The sequence below is a fragment of the Cervus canadensis genome, chromosome 1 (genome assembly GCF_019320065.1).
Source record: "Cervus canadensis isolate Bull #8, Minnesota chromosome 1, ASM1932006v1, whole genome shotgun sequence".
NCBI lineage: Eukaryota > Metazoa > Chordata > Mammalia > Artiodactyla > Cervidae > Cervus > Cervus canadensis.
In genome coordinates, this window is record NC_057386.1 from 124,730,935 (window position 1) to 124,756,854 (window position 25,920).

The window sequence follows — 25,920 nt, forward strand, 5'->3', positions numbered from 1 at the left end:
CAAGGAGAGCTGACCTGAGTGGGTGCTGGCCTCTGCCTTCTCTCCCTTCTGTTCTCTGCCTGCCTCCCCAACCCTGGGGCGCCCCCTCCTATGCACCCCCCCCAGGTGTTCGTGTTGGCGCTGACGTTCCTCGTCCTTTTCCTCGGTAACTTCCTGACCACACTCAAAGTCGTGCACACCAAGCTCCAGCAGAACAGAAGCAAGGCCAAGAAGCCGTGAGCCGCGGGGCTGGCGCCCCTCGAGACCCCGGACTTTGAGACTGCAGGGGATCCCAGGCGGCGTCCTTGCTGCCCATCTCCTCCCCAACAGCGCCAGTGACCACTGGCAGCGGTGACCTCAGGGGCCAGTGCATCGCTGGGAGCAGGGCCGAGGCCCGGTCCCCAGCTGGACAAGAGGAATGTGACCCCAGCCTGTCGGCGCAGTATTAGCCGGCCCCAGCCTCCCTATTTATGACATATTTAATATCGCCTGCCCCCTTCCCTAGAATCTGCTGCCCTCCTTCCCCCGCTGCTCTCTCGAGACTGGGTTAGTCTTCCTGGGAGGGGGCGGGGGGAACTAAGCCTCAGGGACCCCCTCTGTTCCCCATCCTGTCACTGAGCCCCTCAGGTTTGGGCTTCGGACGTGCCTCGCTGGGGTTGGAGCCTCCCGCCCCGGGCGCCGCTTCTGCTGTGAGCTCCGGCGCCCTCCGGGGTGTTTCAGTTCTCAGAGAACCACTGTCGGGTCTGTGCCTCCTGCTATTGTGCTTCCCAAGTCTCCCGCTCGCTGGCCGCCAGGGCTTGGCCTGAGGCAGGGGAGTTCTCCGAGGGTCACCACCAGAGGGCACCCCTGCACTGTTTGGCTGGTTTGTGGGTGTGTTTCCCTCCCACCACCCCCACCCCGGACAAAGTTTGGGTCCACTCTTGGGGGGGGGGTTGCTTCCTGACCCCTACTCCTCAGCCCACCTTCCCAGATTCATGCAGTGAGTAACTCAGGGAGTGGGGACAAGATTCAGCTTTGGCTGGGACTTCAGCCAGCATGGAGGTCCCCCGTGCTCCGGGCTTCCCCCCTTCACCTCAGAGGTTCTGGAATGTAGGGGGGAGGAGAGGCAAGTCTGAGCAGGCTCACTTTGTGGAGGTCACCCTCTGAAGGTCGTGGCAGGCCTGCTGGTCACCTCACATTAGGTTCGCTATCTGTGAAGAAGCCAAAAGGTTTGGTTGCATTTTCTGCGTTTTCTCCTCATATGGGCTTCAGGCGCCCTTAACAACTTACCTAGAAATCTCTGTTGGCCAGAATTCAGATGGCGTCTGTAGTCATGCTCTGGCCCTCGAAGGAGTTTAAATTTTCAAAATACAGTATTTCCCCTCCCTCCAGTAAGATTCCACATGAAAAATCCAGATTTCTACTTTCCCTAGAGAGATGGAAAGATCTAGAAACATTCCCACAGAGCAGCACTTGGCTGGGCTGAGCTGCCTTGCCTAGGGTGGGGGCTTGCTTTCTAGTTTGCCCCGCTACTTCCTTTCATCCCTACCCTACTTCACTCATTTGGGTCTCCCATCTGGCCCTTTAGGAACTTGGGTTTGCCCCAGCCTAGGAGTTGGCAAACTTTTTTCTGTAAAGAGCCAGATGGCAAATATTTTAGGCTTTGAGGGCCAGATGGTCTGTGTCACACGAGTCTGCCGTTGGAGGGCAAAGGCAGCCAATGCATAAATGAATGGGTGTGGCTGTGTTTCAATAAAAGTTTATTTACAAAAATAGGCAGTGGCCAGATTTGGTCCATAGACTAGTTTGTGGACCTCCTCTGTCCTAGACCATTCTTTCTTTGTCCACGAAGCTCTGGACTGAATGCTCTGTTGACTCCCCCTAGGCATGGCAGGGCCTTGGGAAACCTAGGTGGGGTAGGGTAAGTTTTATGTCTCTTTCTCAGGCCCAGTGGAGGCCAGAGCACTAGGCAAGGGAGGGGGCAGAGGCAGAAGATACCAAGGAGGGCAGGAACCACCTGACGCCATGATCTCATAGTAGGTAAAGCTGATTCCCCGGCTTATTCAGGAACCACCAGCTCACAATCTCTGGGGCATCAGAATCACCTGGGACCCCAGACCTTTCAGGAGGTTCAGTGAAGGTGTGCTGGGGGTTAATCTCCCAGGAGGCCAGGATGGCCTTGGTGTGTGGTCTCCACACCTCAGCAGCAGGGGGGGGCTGTTTGGGACAGAGGGCAGCCTTGTGACAAGCCAGTGCCATCCTTCTGCAGGTAAAGAAATCTGTAGAGAGACCTGACTTGCCCAAGATCACTCAAGAGCCGCTGTTACTTTTCATCTCGGGTTTCTGGCAAGTCGTGGCTGGGGTAGGGTCACAGACGCTGAGCAGGGATCAAATAGATGGTCTAGGGAATACTTCTTGTATTTAGAGAGAGGTTCTTTGCCCCCCTGTGCATCCAGCTCTGGAAAGATGGTGGCCAAGCTGAAGGCTAAGACTGAAGTCCTCTGTATGAAGTGGAGGAGGAAGGGCCCCCATGTCCAGGGCTGAGGCCTGTGTTCTTCTGATAGGCCCCAGGCCCACCGTGGTGCCCGAGTTCCAGGGCGGAGGAAGTGAGAAGCTGGAGGATGCGACTGTGCCTATCTTGGGGGCCCAGGGAGGTGGGTGACTTGGGAGAACAGGCTTGGGAGCCCTGTGGAAGGCTGCCAAGTCCACATTTATCCACGTACCAGATGTTGTTTCTCGTTTCAGGCATGGGCTTGGAGGACCTGTTGGGTGTGCAGAGGGGGGACACACAGCTTGGGGCTGGTTGTGACGAGGGCACTCCTGAGTGCCGGGGATAAGTGCTGGTTCCAGGGTACAGAGGGACCGAGTCCAGCAACCCCCACCCTCACCACCACTGTGACCACACAAGCTAGAGGGGAGCTTGTGGTCAGAGCTCCAGCTGGGAAAGGAGAGTTCCAGAATGTTCCAAGAGCCTGGCCACAGGCTCCAGACACTAGGTCCTAGAGGCGCCCGACGCCAAGTGCCCTTCGAGAGCTGGGGCAGGGGCGGGGTCCAGGCAGCAGCGTGGGCCTGGGGGCCTGGGGCCTGTCAGTTCTGTTGTGAGGGCCGCATGCCCTGCCGGGAGCTGTCAGAGCAGCAGGCAGAGCCGGTGTTGTTTCTGCCGCTGTGCTTTCTTCAGAGCACTGAGGGCAACCTTAGCGGCCTCCCGGAAGACGTCCTCCACATTCTCCCGAAATTTGGCAGAACATTCCAGGTAGAGGGCGGCTTGGATCTGCTCGCAGGCGCTCTGGCCCTGGTGGGGGAGGGGCAGAGATTAGACCGCGGGCCTGCGGCGCCTCCTGTGAGACCCCACTCATGAATTTTTGGGCTTCCTGGGGCCAGGGCCCTCTCCAGGGTGTGCAGGTGGGCCATAAGGGCTGGTTTGGTGTGGCCCACGGGCTGTGGCTGCTGGGAACTCCGTCCTGGCCTCCACCTCACGCTCTCCCCAAACTGAGGTGGAGACGGGCTGACTTCAGCCAGGAACTGGGGTGGTCTGTTGTGTCTGCCAGTCTGGTGAGAAGTGTTGAAGGCCTCAAGACATAAGGGCTTCCCACATGCCTCTCTCCCCGCTCGTCTCAGAAGCACAGTTTAGGCAACTGAGCTGGCTGTTAGAGTAGAAAGAAAAATACTTCTAACAAATTTATTAATGCCTATTCCTTTTGATTAAACTTTATTCGTTTTCCTTTGTGTTCCTTTTATTCTGCCACGCCTCACCCAGAAGGCTGCAGGGTTTGGTCAGGTTCCTGAAAGGAGCCCTGCTTTCCAACACAGGCCTGCCTGTCCAGGCCTCTGGGGCGATGGGACAGGATGGTGGTCAAAGGCTCAGCTCTGGGGCCAGAGTGACTAGGGTGGGATCTTGGCTCCAATTCAGGTTAGCTGTGTGACCCTGGGCAAGCTACCTAACCTGTCTGAGTCTCAATCTCTACTCTGTAAAAGGGTGGGGGGGTGGGGGGCAGTAACAGTGCCTGCCTCAAGGTAATAAGGATTAAATGAGGTAAGTAATGTGCTCAGATAAGTGGTCTATCAGTATTAATATCTAAAAATTATTATTCTGAGGGAATTTCCTGGTGGTCCAGTGGTTAGAACTCAGTGCTTTCACTGCCATGGCCCCAGGTCCAATTCCTGGTTGGGGAACTAAGATCCTACAAGCTGCTGGGATGGCAGATACACATGTGTGCATGGTAAGTCACTTCAGTCATGTCCGACTCTGCGAACCCATGGACTGTGGCCTGCCAGGCTCCTCTGTCTATGGGATTCTCCAGGCAAGAATCCTGGAGTGGGTTGCCATTTCCTCCTCCAGGGGATCTTCCCTACCCAGGGATTGAACCTGAATCTATTATGTCTCCTGCACTGGCAGGCAGGTTCTTTAGGACCACTTGGGTATATGATTCTTAGAATCCTGCTGCCTTCAGCTCCCAAGAGGTCACTAAGGCACACCAGATGCAGAGGCCAAAGGCCTGGGAGGCTTTTGGCCATGGCTGTGCATGCGAACCCGGGATCCTCGGGGTGGGGTGGGGGGAGCCCCTGGTCACCTGTGTGTAGGTGATGGGCTCCAGCTGGGCTGCCCGGAGCTTGCGCAGCTGCTCCTTGTCCTTCCTCAGGTCTGTCTTGCAGCCGATGAGCACCATGGGGGTCCCACGACAGAAATGTGTGACCTCGGGGAACCACTGTGGAAGGGGAGGGCAGGCATCAGGGCTAGGGCCCCATCTATGGCCCCACTTCCAGAGGCAGGTGGGGCTGGGAGACAGGGCCTCACCTTGATGAGAACATTGTCGTAGCTAGTGGGGTTCATGACATCATAGCAGATGAGCACGAGGTGGGTGTTCTGGTAGGACAGGGGCCGCAGCCGGTCGTAATCTTCCTGCCCTGAAACCAGACAGCAGGTGGGGGTCAGGGAGGTACCCCTTACTTCTCCACCCGAGTCCCCTGCCTGGGCTCAGATGGGTTAGAGGTTGGAGGTCTCCTGGGCAATTGACTCTGTGTCTCTGGGCCTTGATTTCTTCAGCTGTAAAACAGAGGAGACAGCCCACAGTCCTGGACCGTAGGGAAGATTACACGAGATAAAAGCGGTGGGGCTTCCCTGGTGGGCTCAGTGGTAGAGAATCCGCCTGCTGATGCAGGAGACACAGGTTTGATACCTGATCCGGGAAGATCCCACATGCCTCAGAGCAACTGAACCCGTGCACGGTGTACCGCAACTATTGAGCCTGTGCTCTAGAGCTTGGGAGCTGCAACTACTGAAGCCCACATGGCCTGGACCTGTGCTCCCCAACAACAGAAGCCACCACAGTGAGAAGCCCACGCGCTGGAACAAAGAGTTGCCCCTGCTGGAAAAAAAAGCCCGTGCAGCAACAAAAACACAACACAGTCAAAAATAAAAGCTGTGCAGTGCTCTTGCGGCGCTCAGAGATGGGCCTGGCTGAAGGGTCAGTGCTGGGAAACGGCTAGCACTCATGTCGGTGATGATCACCACCCCTCGCTTCCATCTTCATCCCTGATGCTCAGGTTTAAGGCTCAGACTCTGAAGCAACCGAACCCTTCCCCTCCCGAGGTTTCAGACCAGTGGGGTTGGGTGGGCCCAGGACACTGCAGTTAACCGTGGAGGGCGCTCCTGCCGCCGCAGGCTGAGAGGGGCATGGTCTCTGGTTACACTCCTCTTGCCATTCTGGCCCATGCTAATAGGAGGGTGGGGGGACTGCTGGAGATGACAGGCATTGGCCTGCCTGGGCCCACCCAGCGCTGGTTGTCAACCCTGCACCACATGAGTCACCAGGGGAACTGATGGCTTCTGCTATATCAGCCCCTCCCAGCACCAACTGAATCAGGACCCAAGCCTGGGCTTGGGTAACAGTGGGCTTGTTTTTTTTTTTTTTTTTCAAAAAAAGACCTAGTAATTATTTGTTGACAGTTTCAAGCTTACAGAAAAATTGCAAAAGAGTGTAAAGAACTCCCTTGCTCCCGTATTCACTGGGGCCTCATGTTTTGTCCACTTGCTTTATCTGTATATAAACACTTTAAACCACGTGAGAAGTAATTGCAGACCTTTGGCTGGCTGCTGCTTCTCCCCACCCCCGCCCCAAACTCCGGAGATTTCCCGTGCGGTTTTTCTAAGAACAAGGACGTCTTCTCACTTAGCTCAGTACAAGTATGAAACTCAGAAACCAACACTGAGACTGTATTCTTCTAATCCAATCTACTAGCTGTGTTTGGATCTCACCAATAATGTCCTGCAGAATTTTTTTCTCTGTTTCAGAAGCAGGCCTGGGATTACAGACTGCATGTGGTCCCCATGGCTCAGTAATTTTTAAAAAAATTTTATTTTTAATTGAAGGATAATGGCTTTACAGAACTGTGTTGGTTTCTGCCAAACATCAACATGAACCAGCCATAGGTATACATATGTCCCCTCCCTCTTGAACCTCCCTCCCTGGCTCAGGAATTTTTAAAAACTCCCAGAGTGAGAAGTGAGAGTCTTTCAGGCCCATGGGTGACCCCCGGCCACCTCTGCAGAAAGACTCAGGCAGTGACTTCCTTCCAGGGAACATAGAACACCAAGCCCAGGAATCCCCATCCTGCCTTCTAGCCTGTGGGTGCCAGGGTGACACCAGCCTGCCCTCTGACCCCTGCCTGCCCAAGGCCTCTCTGGACAAGCGGCCTCTCTGGAGAGCACAGACAGGCCATGTCCTGCTGGTGACGGCACAGGTGCCATCTTTCCCACTGGCTCCCCGTCAACCCAGGGCCCCCTGACAGTGTGCAGTGGTCAGGAGCCCAGCTCTAACGATGCTGGTCCAGGAGGACTGTCTAGGCGGTCATTCAGCCCATGTCCCCTCAGCACTGGAGAAGGGGTAAGGGAGGGACAGTCTGTGCCTGCAGACTCGGGTCCTCCTGCCCTCATCGCCAGAAAGCAGGAGAAATCCTTTTAAGATGGTGGAAAACGGGCCAACATGCTACTGTAGCCAATCTCCTCCCTTTTCCACACACGTCCCCAAACTATCCCCTCTCCTGACCTCTGTGAACATCTTTCTAGACCTGCACTGTCCGATAGGGTAGCCGCTAGCCCCACCTGGCTACTTTAGTTAATTAACATTAAAAATTCAGACTCTCCAAATGTAGCATTGGCTACATTCCAAGTGATTAACTCATCCAAGCCACCGACAGTCTCCGGCGTCACCGCCTCTCGTGCCTCCTCCTCTCCTGCTACTCCTCAGCCCATTCTCCACCTGGCAGCTGAATGGATGGGGGTGGTGTGGTGTGTGTCTGTCTGTGTGTGCGCTCACGCACTAAAGTCGCTCAGTCGTGTCCGACTCTTTTCGATCTCATGGACTGTAGCCTGCCAGATTCCTCTGTCCATGGAATTTTCCAGGCAAGAATACTGGAGTGGGTTGCCATTTCCTATTCTAGGGGATCTTCTCAACCCAGGGATAGAACCCAAGTCTCTTGCCACCTTCTGCATTGGCAAATGCATTCTTTACCACTGCGCCACCTGGGAAGCCCCTGAATGAGTAGTAACAAGTAAAATCATGCCCCTCCCCTCATCTGAAACACCTTCAATGGCTCCCTATTGCTCTTTGTGGAAAATCCAAGACTCTCCTGGTTATTGACTTGACTTCCGCGCCTACCAACCCTGGCTTCACCCACCTCCCTCCTGTGCCCCTACCCCCAACTCACTACGGTCCAGTCTTGCTGTTTCTCAAACTCATCAAGCTCTCATATTACGCCTGGAATGCTTTTTCCTCATTTCCCCATCATTTGCTTCCAAACATTTTAAACATTCAGCTCACTGTCCATAGTTATTTCCTTTGTCAAGATAATTGCCTTCTCTGTACCTCTACTTACTGATAATGCCACGTTACGCATTACAGTTTAATTATTTATTTTTTTGTCCACAATCCATGGCTTGTGGGATCTTAGTCCCCAGACCAGAAATTGAATCTGGGCCACAGCAGTAAAAGCCCAGAATCCTAACCACTCGGCCACCGAGGATGTCCCCTCACACACTTCTTACAGGGCTTCTGCCTCCAAATGATTAAGAGATCTTTACAACATGGACTTCCCTGGTGCTCCAGTGGTTAAGAATCTGCCTGCCAATGCAGGGGACACAGGTTCAACCCCTGGTCCAGGAAGATTCCACGTGCCTCGGGGCGACTAAGCCCGTGTGCCACACCTACTGAGCCAGAGCGCCTAGAACCTATGCTCCACAACGAGTCACAAGAAGCCTTGGCACCCCCACTAGAGAGTAGCCCCTGCTCGCCACAACCAGAGAAAGTCTGTGCCAGCGATGAAGACCCAGTGCAGCCAGAAAATTAAATTTAAAAATTAAAAAAATTAAAAAGAAATCTTTACAACAAACACCTGGTGTGCTAGCCAGGGAACACCTGAATCCTCCTATTTACATATAAAGAAACATGAGCCATGAAGTGACCGCCCCCCCCCTGAGGTCACTGAATCAGAGCCGGGCCTGAATCCAGGTTCATTCAGTTCCAAGGCCAGCATTCCTTCTGCTGATACATAGCAGTGCTCTCTTCTGCTCGGTAGTACACACAAACCGGTTCCAGGCCTGAAATACACTCAGATTCCCTTTTAGAAACACGGCAGGAGAAGACAGGCAGTTGTGAGATGGGACTGCTGCGTGTTGATGTCTGTGCCGACGTCTTCCCCACCTTGCCCAGCTGACTCCTCAGAGAGGCCTTCCCTCACCAAAGTCCGTCCCCGCCCTGTCTGGCCACAGTCTGTACTCACAAGTTTATTCATTTACTACCTGTCCCCCAGGAGACTGTAAGCACCTGGAGTGCAGGGACCACATCTGTCCTTAAACATCATTCCTGGCACCGGGTAGGTGTCCAGTCACTACTGGCTGGTGGGCTGTCTCGAAGTCGTCCAACTCTGGTCAGATGCGGCAGGGACCAGGGAGGTGAGAAGGTGCCACTGGGCTGAGCGAACTGGGGCCTGAGCTGACTGCAGCAGGCTCCATGGAGGCCGAAGTCAGGCTGGTAGAAAGAGGAAGTCAGACCAAGCCTGCTCCTGGCAGGGGCCTCTCCCTTGCTGTTCCCTCTTCTAGAATGCTCTTCAGGTAACAGCATGGCTCACTCCCTCCTTTCCTTCAGGCTTCTGCAGAGATGTCACTTCTTCCTATAGAGCTTTCCAGACTGCTTTGAAATAAGAGCGTCGTTGCCATCTGTCCCATGACCAACTATGGCTTTAATTTTCTTCCTAGAAAGGACATCACTACCCGACATCATGATTTTTTTTTGAGGAGGGAGGTGTTCCCCATGAACACATAAGACCCTGAGATGGGGGCCATCTCTGTACACATCACTGTTACATCAACGGGTCCACATACAAGCTCAGTAAACATTTGGGGGAATGAAAGAACAAACAAATGAGTGGGTGAATAAAGTGTAATGATAATTTCTATGGCTTTCAGGCTTGCAAGGGCATTTCATGTCCATCACCTGTGTTAAAAATGTTTTTGGCTGCATTGCTCGGCTTGCAGGATCTTAGTTCCCCGACCAGCGATCAAACTCGTGCCCCCCACTCCCACCCTGCTTCAGTGGAAGGATTGATTCTTAATCACTGGACCTTCAGGGAAGTCCCCCCTGTGTTAATTTAAGCAGTCACCTCAGGAGGGAAGCTGGGTGGGGCAAATTCTTCCTGTTAGGAGCCCACGTGGCTGGGGGTGATTTCAAGGTCATAGACAGGTTTCCCGTGAGCTGAAGCACCAACTCAGTCCCCAGTTCCAAGGTCAGCTGCCAGCCCAGCCACTCTAAAAACTCCAATCCTCCCAGGAAGCCTTTCAATTGGGAATTCATCTCTGGGCCTCAGTTTTCTCATCTGTGAAATGGACATGTGAGGAGTAGGTGGGCCTGTGATAATAATAGTGAAAATGGTTAGTGTCAACAGTATTTATCGGCAGTGCTCACTCATCACATGCCAGGCCCCACTGAAAGCCTTTTGTATGCATAGACTCATCAATCTTCACTATGATTCCTCACTACTGGCAATTGGGTTTTGGGGGTTTTTTTTTTTTTTTTGGTCTCATCACATGGCTTTGTGGGATCTCGGTCCCCCAACCAGGAATCGAACTCAGGCCATTGGCAAGTGAAAGCTCAGAGTCCTAATCAATGGACCGACAGGGAATTCCCACTACTGGCTATTGTTACCCTCAATTTACAAATGCAGAAACTGAAGCAGAGAGAGGTGAAGTGACTTGCCCAACATCACACAGCCAAAAGGAAGGTTCGTAAAGGATAGAGGACCATAGGGAGGGCTACTGGGGTGCTTTTTTCTCAGGGCACCCCAGAGGATAGGAAGCTGTCCTTATTCTACAAGCCCCAGTCCCGACCAGGTGAAGAAAAGGCTGCCAACAAAGGAGGAACTCTGGGAGAGGATGGGTAGCCAGCCCAGATCTCAGCACCTCCTCTGGGTTGCCTTCTTGGCTTGACCGTGTCTGGATCAGCTTCCCCAGGGGTCAGTATGCAGGGACCAGGCCCGCAGGGGATGGACTTGCAGGTGCTGCCAACCTCGTTTCTCTGGGAGTGGAGTATCCTGGACACCACTCCCGTATGAGTCAGGAGAACCAAGATCCACTCTGACTCATGTTCCATGATCTTGGCACCTCCCCTGCCTGAGCCTCAGTTTCCTTATCTGGAAAAGGGGGTGATAACCCTGTCCTTGATCTTGGAAGTAAAGGACTTGGAGGCTGAGCAATGCTGGCCAAAGGTGTGGTTACTATTCAAATAGAAACTCACAAGGGACAAGGGCCTGGGTAAAGGATTCTAACCCCGGATCTTTGGACCCACAAACTCTAGGGGGCCTCCCAGCCACAGGTGATACAATGACCCTTCCCATTTACCCACAGTGATTCCCAGGCTTAAAGGGGCAAGTCATCTGTTCAGAAGAGATGAACAGGGTTCCACTCTGGCCTCTGCAGATGGGCTTTCGAGGTTAAAAAAAGCCCCCGAAGGCCTTCCCTGGTGGTCCAGTAGCTAAGACTATGTGCTCCCAATGCAGGGGCCCTGGGTTTGATCCCTGGTCAGGGAACTGGATCCCACATACCACAACTAAGAGTTCTCATGCTACAACTAAGACCCAACACAGCCATATAAATTTGAGAAACAAACAAATAAAAGGCCCCGAGTTATGTGCAACAAGATGCATTTGCTTCTGGCGAGGGAAGGTTTTCTGGGCCACAGTGCCCCTTGAAGCTGCCCGTCTTCCTGAAGCTGGTGTGCTGTGGGGCAGAGGAAGTGAGGCGAGACTCTCACTTCACGCAAGGGCATTTCCTTTGTGGGAAGCTCTGCCATGGCAGGCATCGTGTTGGGGGCATGGTCTCTAATGTCTGGTGCTGGATTGGGGAGAGGGTGTCCTTGGAGCCACAGCAGTCCCCAAATCTGCCAGAGGACACCCACCGGGCACGTAGTTCCCAGCTCTGGCTGGGGTGTTGGTCAGGGTAGGGGTGCAGGCAGTGTGAGAAGGGGAAGCTGCCAGAAGAGGAACCCACTTCTGTACTAGCGCTGCTGGGGCCTCCCCAACCTGTGTTTCCTCCCCCGGAGAAAGGAGCGGCTGGTGCTCGGGTGGCCCAGGGCCTGGAACTCAGCCCACGCTGCTCTGAACGGACCTGCAGGGTCAGCTCCCCCGCCTCTGGGGCTCCTGACTCCGAGACACCCCAGTGGTCTGCGATTCCTGTCTTAGCAACTTGCTTTGCCCCCTACTTGTCCTACTGTTCCCGTCTCAGGTTGGGAAGGGGCCCGCAGCTCCCCACTTCCCAGGGCAACTCCACCCTGCCCCACCCATGGGCCCCACACCCCAAAGCCCAGATAACTCTGTCTCTGGTTGGTGTCTTAACATCCCACCTCACCCCACACCTCCCCTCTCTCTGCCCAGGAAACTTCATACTTCACCGCAGTTTCCGGCCTCTGAGGCGGCAGATGAGCAGCTAGAGCGATGGGTGCTCACAGCTCCCGCCCCCCCTTCACCTTTGAGCACTGGGAGCTCCGTCCCCCTCACTGCCCCTCCATCTGCTACAGCGGTGTCTATAACTGCTTCCGGCGGATGGAGGCAAGCAGCCAGACTGTCCTCCCACACAGACCCCGGTGGGCAGGGTCCTGGGTATAGAGAAATTTTGCTTCCCAGGGGCCACCCCATCCCACAGCTCTGGGTACCACTGGTTGGTTGGAAAGATGCTTTCTCCTTTCCTCCACCCCTCACCTTGGGTCTGGCCCGTCGGTTCTAGAACCTTCTACAGCAACCTTTACTGGACTCATCTCCACCTTGGCCACTCCCATCACCCTCTCAGTCTCTATCTTCCTCTAGTTGGTCACCTGGCCATCTTTTCTGCCACCTTCTCCTGATAGCTGTCAACCCCAAAGGCAGCGACCAATCTCACCATCTTTATCACAAAGGACCTTCTCCAGAGATCTCTATGTACCCAGGATTCTTCTTCATTCATTCGTTCCACAAGCCTTGCTCTGGGACAAGTGCTGTGCTGGGCACTGGCATGTGGAAGAGGAATGACCCAGCCTTTCCTTCACGTTCCTCTAGATAATGGGGCTTTCCAAGACACAGCAGGACACTCTTGAGGGAGCAGCCACATCTCTCCCCACTAGAATATCTCTCCTGGGCTGTCCCACTGATTGTAAGGCCAGCCTACTTCCCCAGAACATTAATGAGAGGTTCAAACACCAGCTCTGCTTTTCTGCCGCCTGGAACAGTCCTGCTGGGAAAGCGTGGGTGGGGGCTGGCACAGAGCTCTACAGGCCAGGGGTTCAAAAGAACAGGCTTAGGCTCGGGCCTGGGCCTGAATGGGAGGAGGTTAAAAAACTCCCAATAACACTCAGTGAGCTCTTTGGAAGAGGCAGGCCCTGTGCTAAGCACTGTACATCACATGATTTTGACATTATCCTCACAACTATTTTAGCCGTGTTTACAGAGGAGGAAGGGGCTTCCCAGGTGGTGCAGCGGTAAAGAATTACCTGCCAACGCAGAAGACGCAAAGACATATCTTAGATCCCTGTGTTAAGAAGATACCCTGGAGAAGGGTATGGCAACCCACTCCAGTAGTCTTGCCTGGGAAATCCCATGAACAGAGGAGCCTGGCGGGCTACAGATCATGCGGTCGCAGAGAGTCAGACACGACTGAGCACACACACACACACAGAGGAGGAAACTGAGGCCCAGGTGTCCCCAGGGACATATAGCCATGAAAGCTGGCATCAAAGCCCAGGTCGGACTCCAGAGCATGTGGCAGGAAGTTGTGGGCAGGTCATCATTGCCCTGGGTGGTCACTGCTTCTGATGATTGAGAAAGCGCTCTCCCCACCCCTCTGGCACGAGCTCTTAGTGAAAACCCTGCCTTATACTAAGCAGAAGCTTGCCAGAACCTCTTCATGACAATGTACTCTGATAAGTCTTTTGAGCATCTTCCTCTGGGTTAGGCGAGAAAGACCAGAAGTGGTCCCTCACTGGGTCTGCTGGGGCAGGCTGCGGTGAACAGTGAGCCCCAAGGATCTGAGTGGAGGCGGCCTGAGAGGAGAGGAACGAGGAGCAGGTTGAATCCTTGCTCTGACCCTCCCTGCCCCATTAGCCCTCCACCCAGAGGGGAGTTAATGAACCTCCCCCTACCTGGGTCCTGGACAGGAAACGTGTGAAACTGAAAGTGCCCCAGACACACCACTGCTCTTGGGGCCACGCCTTTGGGAATTCCTCAGAGGCCTTTGGCTTTTCCAGTTCACGGGGCTGGCCCTGTTCTGGAGGCGGCCCTGCACGGTCCTCATCCGACAAGAGAGGCTCCTTAGGGGCCACCCGAGGGGGGACACACTTACAAAGTCAGGAATACAGAAGGACCTGGGTCTGGGAGAGGCCCTTTCCTGAGCCTTTCCAGGGTGGAATGACAGATGTTACTGGTTACCTTATGAAGAGGTGCACAGTGGGGTAGGAGCTAGGGATGCGGGTGGGCGATTTTGGTCTCATCCAAGGGCAGTTGGAAGATTTCACTTTATACATACAAGGCTTGGCTAACAGGACACCTGATGACATGGTTCCACACAAGTCATTAAATGCAGAGTCACAGAGGCTGGGTGAGGCCCCAACTGGGGATCCTAACCTTTGCTCCCCAATGTTGATTCAGCCCAGAAGGGAGTTGGGGCACGAGGTAAGCTCCTCAAGGGTACCAGTAGCAGCAAGTGTTACTGGAATCTTTCCATTGGCTATACTCCTCCTACCATCCCCCAACAACAGGAACGCCGAAGACTGCGATGGGATCAGCATATATACACTTGCCTTGGGAGCTGCAGGTGGCAGAAAGAACCTTATTTTGGACCTACAACCCCTAGAGCTCTGCTCCTTCTTCAGTGCCAGGAAGAAACAGAAGTGTAGCCACAGAATCTGAGAATCACAGGCTCAGAATGACAGACCACAGAATTCCAGAGCCAGGCACCACAGTCCATGGAATCCCAGAAACACGGGACTCAATTTATAGTTACAGGGCCCTAGAGTCTCAGGATTGTCAGCCACAGATTCCTGGAGTTCACAGGCTCTGATCTGAAGCCCAGAGTATTCTACAAAATAGGACCCAGAAATGCAGCCTACGAATCCTTAGCAGCAGGAGACTCAGATCAGCAGCCCACGGAATCTTAATAGACCACAGCATGTAACACACATCCTGGAACCACGGTAAACAGAAGCAAAACCCACGGTTTTCTAGAACCACAGGAGAGGAACGAAGCTGTGAGCCCTCAGAACATCAGCACTAGGAGGGCGGCCCAGAAGCTCACCTCTTCCAAATACCCTCCTTTTACAGATGGGGCGACTCTGTCGGGCTTCCAGCACCACCCAGCCAGGCAGTGGTTAACGGGCTCCCAGCCAGCGCCTCTCCAGGAGTGACGGGTTGTCGCGGTCCAGAGAGGCAGGAGGGCGGGCGGGATGGCCCGGCGGGGGGATTCCCCTCAGGGGGAAACCCTGCAGGCGGACCCTAGGACCCTCGCCGCGCAGACGCACTCACCGGCGGTGTCATAGAGGTTCAGGGTCACCTCCTTGCTGCCCACGGTCACGCTGGCTGTGTACTTCTCGAACACGGATGGGGCGTAGTGCTGTCGGAGAAGGGGTCGTGTCTGTTCTTAAGGGGTGCAGCGGGTGCCCAGGTTCCAGCTGGACCCCCACCCCTACCTTCCATCTTCACCCCATCTGGCTCAGCCCCACCCCCCCCACCCCCCACTCTGCTGGACTCTGGAATTCCCGAGGGGGCGCCCCGGGGTGACGGCCGCCTCATCGTGATCAGGATGCCAGGGACCCGGGGTCCGGGCTCGGGGCGCAGGCTGAGGTCCGTCCGTCGCCCCTAGTGGTCCCAAGTCCTTCCCCTCATCCCGCCCCCAGCCTACCTGTCTGCAGCCCCCCGGCAAGCCTCACCTCGGGGAAAGAGCCCTGGCTGTACACCATGAGCAGCGAAGTCTTGCCGCAGCCGCCGTCGCCCACGATCACAATCTTCAGCTCCTTCCGGCCTGAGCCCGGGGCGGCGGTCGGGGCCGGGGCCGGGGCCGGGGCCCCAGCAGCGTCCATAGCCACTCGCCGGCAGCACTGGCAGCCAGCCGCTCACCGGGTAGAGCGCTGGGGTTGAGCGATCGGAGGCGGGGTGGGAACTGGCCCAGGGGCGGGGCTGAGAAGCCCCGCCCTCGGAGTCGGCACCTCCTCCGCCAGGCAGCCAACCAGGCTGACCTGTCTCATTCCCAGGGAAACTGAGGCAACTGAGAAATGGAGAGCTCGGCGGCAGTGGCAGCTCCCGTCTCCTCCCCTGCGCGCCCCTCATAGGCAAAATCCGATCGTTTCCGCCCCTTCCCACCCGGCATCCTTGATTGGCAGGCTGTCTTCGGGCAGGGACCCTCTGATTGGCCGATTGGGCCTCCCCCATTGGATCACAGCCTTTTGATTGGCAGGATGTCCCCCAACACGCCAGTTTGAAGAACCTTGGTCTAAAGAGCCAGGAAACACCCCCCTCCACCTGCGCCTCGCCCCAATTATGTGGCCTTGAGGAAGTCCGCTCTGACTGCAATTTCCCCCAGAAGATAGCATCAGTGGTGCCCAAGAAGATCTTAGCATGAGGGTCAAGTCTGCCCACCTGATCAGGTCGTCTGGGAGTCTGTGTGTGGGCTGGGGAATATCAGTTCCGTTTACCTATCACCCCACCTCCCAAAGGTGGTGGTCTGGCGCCCTCTGCCGGGCGATGGCATCGGCGCCGCGACTTTGGGAACAGGTGAGCGGAGCCAGAACAATGCCCCACCCTTCTCAAGCTGTCTCCCTAACCCTCCTACCCCATGACCAAAACGGATATTTGTTGAGCATTTACTCTGGATGAGTACTATCAGGGAGGCTGGAGGAAACCACCCTGCCCCCATCCCTCCCTGCACTTTGGGCTGTGCTTTGCACAAATTAGGCCAGTGGTCCGGAGTTGCAGAGGGATCCCCAGGAGCAGGCGTGTACCAGGCAGGCACCAGGGCATGGCTAGGTGAGAAAGCAGGGTCTTTCCCAGCTAGGATGGGACCTCTGATAGTTTCCTCAGAGAAGAGCTGGCACAACTCGGGATCTTCTTGCCCCCACCCCGAAGATTCCCCATTTTTCAAGCACTCAGCAAGGATCAGGTAAACTTTATTTCCAGAGGAAGCTGCCAGCCTGGCAGTTCCATAAATGCCAGGTCAACGTTTTCGGCGGCTGCAAGGCATAATCTGACCACCAGATGGCAGCAAAGACTGCCCCTGGAAGCTTTCAAAGCGCACAGACCTGGGAAGAGAGGAGCCCAGATCCAGGCTGTTAAGTGGAGAGCCCTCAAGAACCCCTAGACAAATTTACAGCAATTCATTCATTTTTTTGCAGCACAAGTTTATTGAGAGGCAACTGTGTTCCTGCTTTTGAGGAACTCAGTCTTGGGGGAAGCAGTCTAAAAGTCTGCAAGATGTGAACTATTTAGACACCAGAGCCCCTGTGGGATTCAGAGGTTGAGAGCTGGGTAGCACATGAACTAAGCTTGGCAATGCTGGCAGAAGGGTCAATGGAAGTAGGATGGGTACCCAGCTTGAGTAAATGCACGGTGGCTGGAAAACCCCATCAAGTTTGGCAATGGCTGGGGCGTTAGGAGAGAGGCGAGACATGGCTGTCAAGGAAACCAAGGCTTAGACCATGGAAGCCTGGCTGCCAGGCTTAAGACAGGCTCTGAACAGAAAACCCAAGCCAAAGCTCTCTCTGGTGACTAAGGAGGAGCTGTGATTGGCTGGTGAGGCCACAGCTGGGGCCATCTCTGAACTGGGGCAGCCTGGCCCTGGCAGGAGAGGAGGGGAAAAGCATCACTCAGGGAGTGGAAGGATGGAAGGTTTTGGGAGAAAGGGGAGGGTCACTTACCTTTGAGCCAACTGCAGGCTTGACCTTGTATCAGGGATCCTGAAGCTCAGGGAGTGACTGGGAGAGTCATTGGGAGAATTCACTTAGAAGGGTCACCCCACTCAGCACACTGTGGTAACCGCTCCAGTCGGGAGGGGGAGGCCACTTGACTTTCCTCAAAGTCCTCAGACCTCAGTTTCTACCTTTTCTATGAAATGAATTTCAACTTACAACAATGACATAACGCAGAGCCAAGAGGAGAAAAGTGGGTCTTCCCAGCCTGGCCTGGACCCAGGCAGGACAGCTGACACTGGCCCCAGCCTGCCCACCCACCCTGCCTGGCCAAGAGGTTGGCAGAGCCCCAACCCCACCCAGCAGGGAGTGTGTTTGATTTGGACCTGGCTCCAGTGGTGGTGCAGGGGCTGGCTTTGTAGCTAAAAATACCCAGTGGCCAGGCCAGCTGCTCAGAGCTTCCCCAGAGGCGCTGGGCCAGGGCAGGCCAGCTGAGGCACTGGAAATGCCCACAGGCCCGCGGAGCCCTACTCCCTTACCTGTAAGACGATCTGAGGACCCAGGCCATTCTTCACTTCACCAGGAATTCCTGGAGAGATTTGGGAGAAGAAAAAAATTCTTTAACCTGGTTCTTGCCACAGAACTGTTGGGACACAGAAGCCTAGGGGAGTTCGCAGGTGACATCTGTGGGGGTGAAGTGACTTGTGTTCACACTTAGGCCTAGGGGCTCTCCCAGTGTTAAGTCATTCAGTCATGTCCGACTCTTTGTAATCCTGTGGACTGCAGCCTGCTAGGCTCCTTTATTCATGGGATTCTCCAGGCAAGCATACTGGAGTGGGTAGCCGTTCTCTTCTCCAGGAGATCTTCCCAACTCAAGGACTGAACCCAGGTCTCCTGCATTGCAGGCAGCTTCTTTACTGTCTGAGCCATCTGGGAAGCCCAGGGTGTCTAGTGAGGCCAACTGACCCCAGGAGAGAAGTAGGACCAGATACACTTCTGTCTCGTGGGGTCAAGGTCTGGCCAGCACAGGTCAGGACAGGGAAGTGAACAGCAATGCTATGGCTTCCACTTCCCTAGTGCCTCGGGAACACTGTCGGAGGTCACGGCACACCTGAGGGGTCATCCACTCCATGTGGGACAGAAGTTAATGGAGCCATCCTCTGAGCTCAGAGATGGGAGGTGGCCCAGGGTGGCCTGGGGGATCAAAGCTGTCTCTTCCTGTGCCAGGGCTCTCCTCCAGTCTCGATATTTGGTAACAGGGTTGAGGGAGTGACTGCCAGAGTAAAAAAGCGGCTTTCATAACTTCAAACTCAGAAACAGCTCAAGAGGTTATCCGCCAACTTCCTCCTCCTGGTACACAAGGGGAGACCACGAGTCCTGGAGGGGTGGGATCTTGTCGAGGTCACTGGGCAGGAGACAGAGCACTGGACCCAGGCGGCCTCTGAGATGGCCGGGTGCCCTCCACAGTCCAGGCAGACGCTCAGTCTCCACCCAGAGGGTCCGAAAGGTCGTACTCCACGCCGGCGCCTGTTGGCTGATGGGCCGGAAGGGGCGGGGCCCTGGCGTCCAGTAGTAAGGCAGGTCCGGCCACCTCCGGCCGGGCCGCCCTTCCGCTGGCGTGGCCCTCTCCAGGCAGGCTTCACCGGCTGGGCGCCAGGAACGCCCCGCCCCGAGCTCGCTGGGTGACCGGTGGGCGGGGCCGCCATCTGAGGACTGAGGAACCACCATCTGAGGACTGATAGGCTGCCCCGCCTCTCCCTTCACCTAGGAGGTGATACCAGCATGGGGACAAAGAAAGGCAAGAGGGAGAGAAAAAGCAGCGAGAAGGGGGTATGATCCTTCCAGGTCTCCCGGACACCCCTCCCTTTCCAAGAATCACAGCCCGACCCCAGGGGAGCGCCCTCATTGTTCCCTAATTGGTCCGAGGGCGGGAGTGGAGGAACTGGAACTGACAGTAGCCCTTCAGGCGGCTGCTGAGAGGGAGGAATTTCAATTATTTAACCATCCAGTGCCCACGGGAGGTAAAGACCCCTGCTCCGCGGAGCCCCAAGCACTCGATCAGAAAGGATGGAGGACACCATCAGGTGGCAGAAAGATCACCTGAGGATCGAAGGGAGTTGAATGAACACATCAATGGCAGAGCAGAATCTAAGCCTTAGGACTGGGACAAGTGTGGAACGCGGGAAGAGGCTCATAGTATAGGATATTAATAATCTGAGCCTCACCAGCTTTTACAAAGTGCTCACTCTGGGTAGGGGAAAGGGAGTCTAGCGCCGAGTGTAGTCAGCTGCACCCCCTTCACCGGAGCAAAGGACAGGATGGACCAAATCCAGCTTATCTGGGATAAGACCCCGATGCGGTCAAGACTCGGCAGCCAGAAGGAACTACAAGTACCATGCTGGCTACTTTCAACCAGACAGCTTCGCCGGCTCCCGGGCAGTGATGCCAGCAGACAGCTGGCACGGGCAGAAGACCAAAATAACCCAGACAGCTGGGGCGAGGGGGTGCCACGGACACAGGCACTGGGCTGGAAGTCAAGACACCTGGAACCTCACTCTGACTGCCCGTGGTGGCCTCCTGACCTTGAGTGAGTCACTTCTACTCTCCCAGTTGGGGGGGGTTAACCCCTAAATCAGGACCCATTATGGAACAGCCTGTGGACTTGAGGAAGGGCCACCACCCCAACTCACACACTGGGGGAAAAACAGTGCTGGCTCCCAGCCGGCAGAAAGTCAGTCTTCCCCTTTGCCCAGAGGCTTGGCCACGTGCTATGGGGTGCGCTGGTGGGGGAGGAGCCTACAGATGGCCCAGCCCCCACCCCACCCCCAGCCACCTAGGAATGAAGGCCAACTAATGTGAAGCCAGAACGTGAGGCCGGCACCCCTTAATCGCACTTAATCTGCCCTCCACCCTTTACAGCAGGCTTCATTATCATCACTTTACACAGGAGACTCGCCCAAGGTCACCTGCACCCTGGAGAATCAAGCCCACAGCTGTCGGACCTACAGCCTCCCTCGATGAAGCACCAACAATGCCCCAACAAAATCTCTGGGTCAAACCCTAAGGCTCCCCCAATCCTCAATTCAGCCCCCACACTGAGGGATGGGATAAAAGTGAAAAGCGCCGATCAGACTGGGAAGCCTGAACCCAAAAGAGGGGAAGCTGTGCCATCAGCAGGGACCCAAATGGTTCATCAAAGTAATCACAAACTAGAGCTCACGTGGGGGAGGGGTCAGAGATCAAGGGCCACACTATCTCCAGCTGCGGAGCTGCCTGGAGCTCAAGAGGGCAGGAGACCCCTCACGATCAGCTTGTGTTAGGAAAATGGGAGTTGCCATTACTAGGAAGCCCATGACGCTGCACCGAGAAATGAGGCCGGGGCTTCAAGTGCACAAGTTCAGGTCCTTTCAACACCCCAAGGTGTTACCCGGCACAAAGGTTCTCAGAATCTGTCTCCACCTGGCAGTCATGAGGATCACCTGAGAATTTACTAGAAATGCGAGTTCTCAGGCCCCACCGATTGAATCAGAAACTCAAGGATGAGGTCTCGGAGTATTTTAATGAGCCACCCGTGTGATCGGATGCACACTTTGACAATCACTGACCCAGTTGTGCGGATGGGGAAACTGGGGCTGAGAGACTGCGCAGCTTACGCAAGGTCACAGCAGGTAAAACGGCTAGCCAGGTTTCAAATTTGGGTTTGTCCAATTCTAGAAACAGGGCTTTGAGGGGGAGGGGGCTGGGTGAGATGGAATCGTGGGAATTTCCTGGAAGGAGACGAGTCAAGAAACTTCTTTCTTAAAGAAAACTGGCCCAGATCTCAGGTCCTTCTGTTCTTCACCTCCCTAGCAGCCAGACATTAGAAAGGAAGAGGCCAGCTCCATACAATCACCCCACACACCCCCAGTGCGGGCCGGAAGGGAGGGCCAGCGCTGGGTCCGGTTTCCTGGCAGCCGACTCTGCCTTTCAGAAGAGGTATCCAGGGCCCTCCCCCACCACAAAACACACTACTGGGAAATACTCGCAAGTGCAGCCTCTCCTAGGCTGCTAAATACGGCAGAGAATTGCACGCCCCAAACTCCTGACAACAGAAGCTGACAGGCGGGGATGGATGGACCAAGCAGGCCCAGCAGGCGGCCGATTTCACACAGTCCCACACATCTGTGTGGGGGAGGGGCCGCAGAACCAGATTAGCGGGTTTGGGGTGCCCGCCCTCCCTGGGCGCCAGGCCAAAGCCCCCCAAATCGCCCTCGCAGGCTGGGAAAGGGCTCACACCTACCTTAATGCGAGGACTGGCAGAGTCAGACTAGACCTGCTTCTACTGTCCAAAGGAGGGCCGTCCACTATGGGGGTACCGGGCCCCTTCTCCGGTCACGAGCCTAAAGGGAAAAATGGGAGGGTTTTTTTAGGGCGTCGATGGCCACAAATCGGGCAGGATCTCCTTGAGGGAAGAAGAGCCTTACAAATGCCGAACCCCCTTCCCAGCTGCCAAGGCGGTCCTCACTGTAAAATGGATAGGAGTCGGGGGGGGGGGGGCGCGGATGAGTCACGAAGGTTCAGCCCGAGCGCCGAGCTGCGGGAGGAGACTTATCTGCATTTCCAAAGGCCCGCCCAGTCTGCATCCCCTCCCCCAGGAATGGCCGGAGGTGCGAGGGTTTACCCCACAGCCCTCCGCCTCGGGGGATCCCGGGGAAGGCCCGCTCGGCTTTCCCAGGCCCCAACCCCCAACCCTACCCTCCCGCGCGCCGGTGGCCAGCACTGCCTTCATGGCCACCTCGGGACGTCTGTGGCCTGCGTGAGGGCCTCACGCTCAAAGCAGGGGACAAAAGGGGCCCACCCGCCCCTCGGGCTCGGCTATCAAAAAGGGAGGTTAGGAAAAAGGGGGGCCGTTAAGGGGCCAAACGTGGGCGCCGAGGCTCGAGTGGGCAGCAGGGAGGGCCTGGGGTCAGAGCAGGGCCGCTGGGGGAGAAACTCCGCAGCCTCTAGAGCAGCCCTTCGGGGTCAGGGGGCGGCCTCGAACGGCCCCGTGGCCCTTTGCTACTGGCTCCCGGACGGGAGGAAAGAAGAAAGGCCCCGCCCGGGAGGGAGGCCTCGTGGCCGCGGCGGCTCCTGAGTAGGGCGCGGGGTCCAGGGAGGCTGTGGAGCCCGCGGTCTTCGTCTAAGCTTCCCAGGCCCGGGGGCATACCCCCAGGCAGCGGCCTGGAACGCGGGCGGCGGCCTCCCCTCCCCTTCCCCCCCGCTCCGGCCCCGCCGCCTCCTTCCCTCCTCCCGCCTGGCGCGCGGCGGCCGCCACCGCCCGAGCCGCGGGCGGCGCGCGCGCGAAATGGCGCCCGTCTGGCCGCCTCGCCCCGCGGATGCGAGCGCGGGAGCCGCGGCGCGCGACGCCCCCCATGGCCCGCGGCCCCCGAAACGGCCTCGGAGACCAATCCCCGACTCGGGGCGCTGTGCCCTGCGGACTTTCGGGGCTCGGCCCGGCCGACGGACCGCCGCCTGCTCCGGGCTCCCAACGACAACCGGGGAAGGAGGGAGGAAGGAAGAGAGCGGCCGCCATTAGCTACCCCGCAGCCCAGCCCTGGCTACGGCCCCAGCCTCGGCCCCAGCCCAGCCGGCGGCTCTGCTCTGAACCTGAAAATAAAACTCGTGTTTGCGAGGGAGGAGCGAGCGCGGACGGGAGCACAGGCAGCGCTCGGGCTGCAAAGCGGGAGAGATGCTGCGTCATGGTGCCAACATGGACGCCGGCCTTTTGTCCTTTTTTGCTTAGGAAGCGCAGGCGCGCCCAGGAGCCCCGAAAAGCCGGCTTCAGAGGGCGAGACCCCCACCATCAAAAGGAAGAGAGGCCTCAGGCCCGGAAGGAGAGGCTTCCTCAGCTTTTGTGACCCCCTTCCCCAAAGCACTTCAATTTCTTCTCCCTATCAAGGCTCAAACCTAGAAAAGCGAGGGGGAACTAGCGCAGGCGGCTCCACGGATGCCCCAAGTCGCTGGGGAGACCTTCCTCTTGCCTCCTGGGCAAAAGGGGCAAAGGGTCTGAAGAGCCCTCCTCGTGCCCCCACCCTCCCCGATCCGGCTGCCAAACATGAAGCTCCAGAAACCTCCTTCTCCCCTCACCTCCTAAACATTTGCAGCGCTTGGCCTTCTCGAAAAAACATTTCCTCGAAGGGGCAAAAGACACTTTTTTTTTTTTTTTACTTACCCGCTCAGCCCGGTGCCATGGAGTCTGGAAGATCAAGCTGGGCGGAGGTGTTATTGTGGGGGGAAAAAAAAATCTTTTAGGGAGATTGTTTAGTTGGAAATAATTGGGGTAATGGTGGTGTCTTTTTTGTTGTTGTTACCTTTTTAAAGTTACACTCTCATGGCATTTTCTGCTCCTTCCACTTCTGCAAACTTTCCAGGGTTGGGTTGGCAAAAGGCGGCTTCGCTGAGGACTGTTTACTGCTCTGGATATAGCAATGGTGTGACCGTCATTAAGAGACAAAAGGCGAAAATACACAGTCAAATCAAACAAAAAGCAAAAGAGGCACCGGCCATCCCAACCACCATAGAAACTACCCCCGAGTTAACGATGGTGTTTGGCTCGAACCAGCTAGGACTTGTTTTCCAGTTTTAATCTAGTTTCCTGTGACGGCTTTAGTCTCTTTACACAAAGAGGTCTTCCTTTCCCTCACACCCCCCCTTCCCCAACAAAGACGAGAAAAACAGAGTCTGTTTTTCTTCAAATAGATAGATTTTCAAAGAAAGTGTACCTGTTACGGGGAAGAAAGCTGACTAGCATTTATTGCTGTAAACATTTTCAAAAGCTTAACTCTAAAACCTAGCTTTATAAAAGCAAAATCGTCTAAAAGCATTTTAACTGGCTTATGCTAGACAAGAGCGACAAAGACATACATGCAGATGAAGGTTCAGAAAATTAAGGACATCTCAGCAACATTAACATGAAAACTGCACTGCGTAAGGACAGAATGGATTGGGTACTTACAATATAAAAGGTTTTTAAAAACTTAAGAGTAACGACTGCTTACAATTTTTTGTTGCTGCTATTTCGCTAATCCTAAAACTATACATTTAAAACATTACCTTGTTAAAAAGAGAGCAGAAGGAGTTAATAAGATGGCCAGTTTTAAGTGTTTAATAGAGGAAACTACATATATAAAAATTTATTGTTCAGTTAAGAGAATACAGATTAAGACAGCTCCAAGCCCCCCCCACCCCCCCAAGAAAAAAAAGAGGAAAAAAAAATTAAATATGTAATTTACTTAGGTTTTTTGGAATTCAGAATTGTTAAACTGCTGACATTAATGGTGTGCTATGACCTAGTTATACAAGACAAAGATGGATTCCAAGTCATAAGGAAAAATCCAGATCTTTTTAAAGTCTTCTTCATTCTTCCAATTTTGAGTCCTTTAGCTTGTTGACAAATGTTAAACACAACACTGAGGCGTCCTGAACGGGATGGTGGAGTCAAAGGAAAAACATTCCCCATTTGCAACAAAGGAAAAACCCACTTGGCCATTTAATTCCATTGCAGAAAAATGGCTCCCCTCATCTGTTGGCCTCTCCTTGGTGTCTGATGAAGGATGTTTTGAGATCAGCGTCTAATAACTCAAGCCCTATAGAAGCCGCGCGCTGATTGGCTGCCGCGCCCGGCCGCCCTGCTCCAGCCAATTACCTACCCACGGCCAAATTACAAACCCCGAAAAGAGCCCCAATATGAAATACACTACCACCAAGCCCCAGCGAGGCGGCTCCCTCTCCTCGGCCGCCAGACAGGAGAGGTAGAGGGGGCTGCAAACGCGTCCTCGCGAAGCCCGAGAGCCTCGGAGTTGAACTCACAAAATGGAAGCCGCGCGCTGATTGGCCGCCGCCACTCCCGGACCTTTAATAAAGAAAGGGGAAGGAAAGATAAATGCAAAAAAGGGGGACTCGCTCCTCTGCCGGTGGCTGGAGGAAAGGGGGGGGGGTGCGGAGGGAGAAGCGTGTGTTCACGACAATTACAAGGGCACTCCTCTCCAAAAATAAAAACAGAAAGAAGCTTCTATCACCCAGGTCCAGGCCAGGGCTGCTTCCTCCCAGGAATGTAAATGCTAATTTGGTTAAAATCCTGGTTTCCCCTCCCCAGCTCAGCTCCGGGGGGAGGGGGTCGCGGGGCAGAAGAGGAAGCCGTAGCCGAGATACCTCGATTGCAACTTGTCTTGGGGCCGCCTTGCCGCCCCTCACGGCTCCAGCCGTCCAAACACACAATCATACACCCCAAAACCCAGCCCTTTCCCTTGGGCCCCCACGCGCCCACCTCCGGTCTTGGCAGTTTGGAAACAGTTTTTGAGGCCCGAGGCGCAAGCCGCGGCTCGGAGGGTAGCCCCAGCCGCGGGAGGTAGAGCCCGGGGAGACCCCCCCTCCCCCGCCGCCAAGCCCCCCACCTAAGTCCCAGCAGAATAAATAAATTAAAAGGCCTTCCCCCGGGGAGGAGGGAGGCAGTGTGGGAGCGCGCGAGTGAGGGGTGGGGGGCCGCTGGGGCCCGGGGCTTTGGCGGCGCAGCTGCCGCCGCCGGGAGAGTGCC

At 55.5% G+C, this 25,920-nt stretch overlaps 2 protein-coding genes across 17 annotated transcripts in view; one reads left to right on the forward strand and one right to left on the reverse strand.

Annotated features, from left to right (window-relative positions):
- The window catches only part of TMEM120B (transmembrane protein 120B), a 44,238-nt gene extending 40,559 nt beyond the window's left edge, over positions 1–3,679 (forward strand). Inside the window, exon 12 of the mRNA XM_043441354.1 lies at positions 106–3,679. Coding sequence (XP_043297289.1) covers positions 106–219 — 114 coding nt within the window. The 3' untranslated portion in view covers positions 220–3,679. The remainder of the gene's footprint in view (positions 1–105) is intronic.
- On the reverse strand, positions 1,702–25,790 carry RHOF (ras homolog family member F, filopodia associated). 16 transcript variants are annotated; one of them, XM_043441486.1, is made up of 11 exons: positions 24,620–25,047; positions 23,699–23,803; positions 23,560–23,596; positions 21,649–21,748; positions 17,909–17,958; positions 17,379–17,435; positions 15,399–16,763; positions 14,995–15,082; positions 4,754–4,863; positions 4,530–4,664; positions 1,702–3,250 (listed from the first exon to the last, which is right to left on the reverse strand). In XM_043441486.1, the coding sequence occupies exons 7-11, from the start codon at positions 15,546–15,548 to the stop codon at positions 3,086–3,088; spliced, it is 648 nt and encodes a 215-aa protein (XP_043297421.1). In that variant the 5' UTR covers positions 15,549–16,763; positions 17,379–17,435; positions 17,909–17,958; positions 21,649–21,748; positions 23,560–23,596; positions 23,699–23,803; positions 24,620–25,047; the 3' UTR covers positions 1,702–3,085. The 16 variants fall into 16 exon arrangements, with proteins under 16 accessions (XP_043297421.1, XP_043297390.1, XP_043297379.1 ...); XM_043441455.1 differs by having other exon boundaries at positions 17,379–17,565; XM_043441444.1 differs by lacking the exons at positions 23,560–23,596; positions 24,620–25,047 and adding exons at positions 25,197–25,239; positions 25,654–25,790 and having other exon boundaries at positions 17,379–21,214.
- Positions 25,791–25,920: the final 130 nt, after the last annotated feature.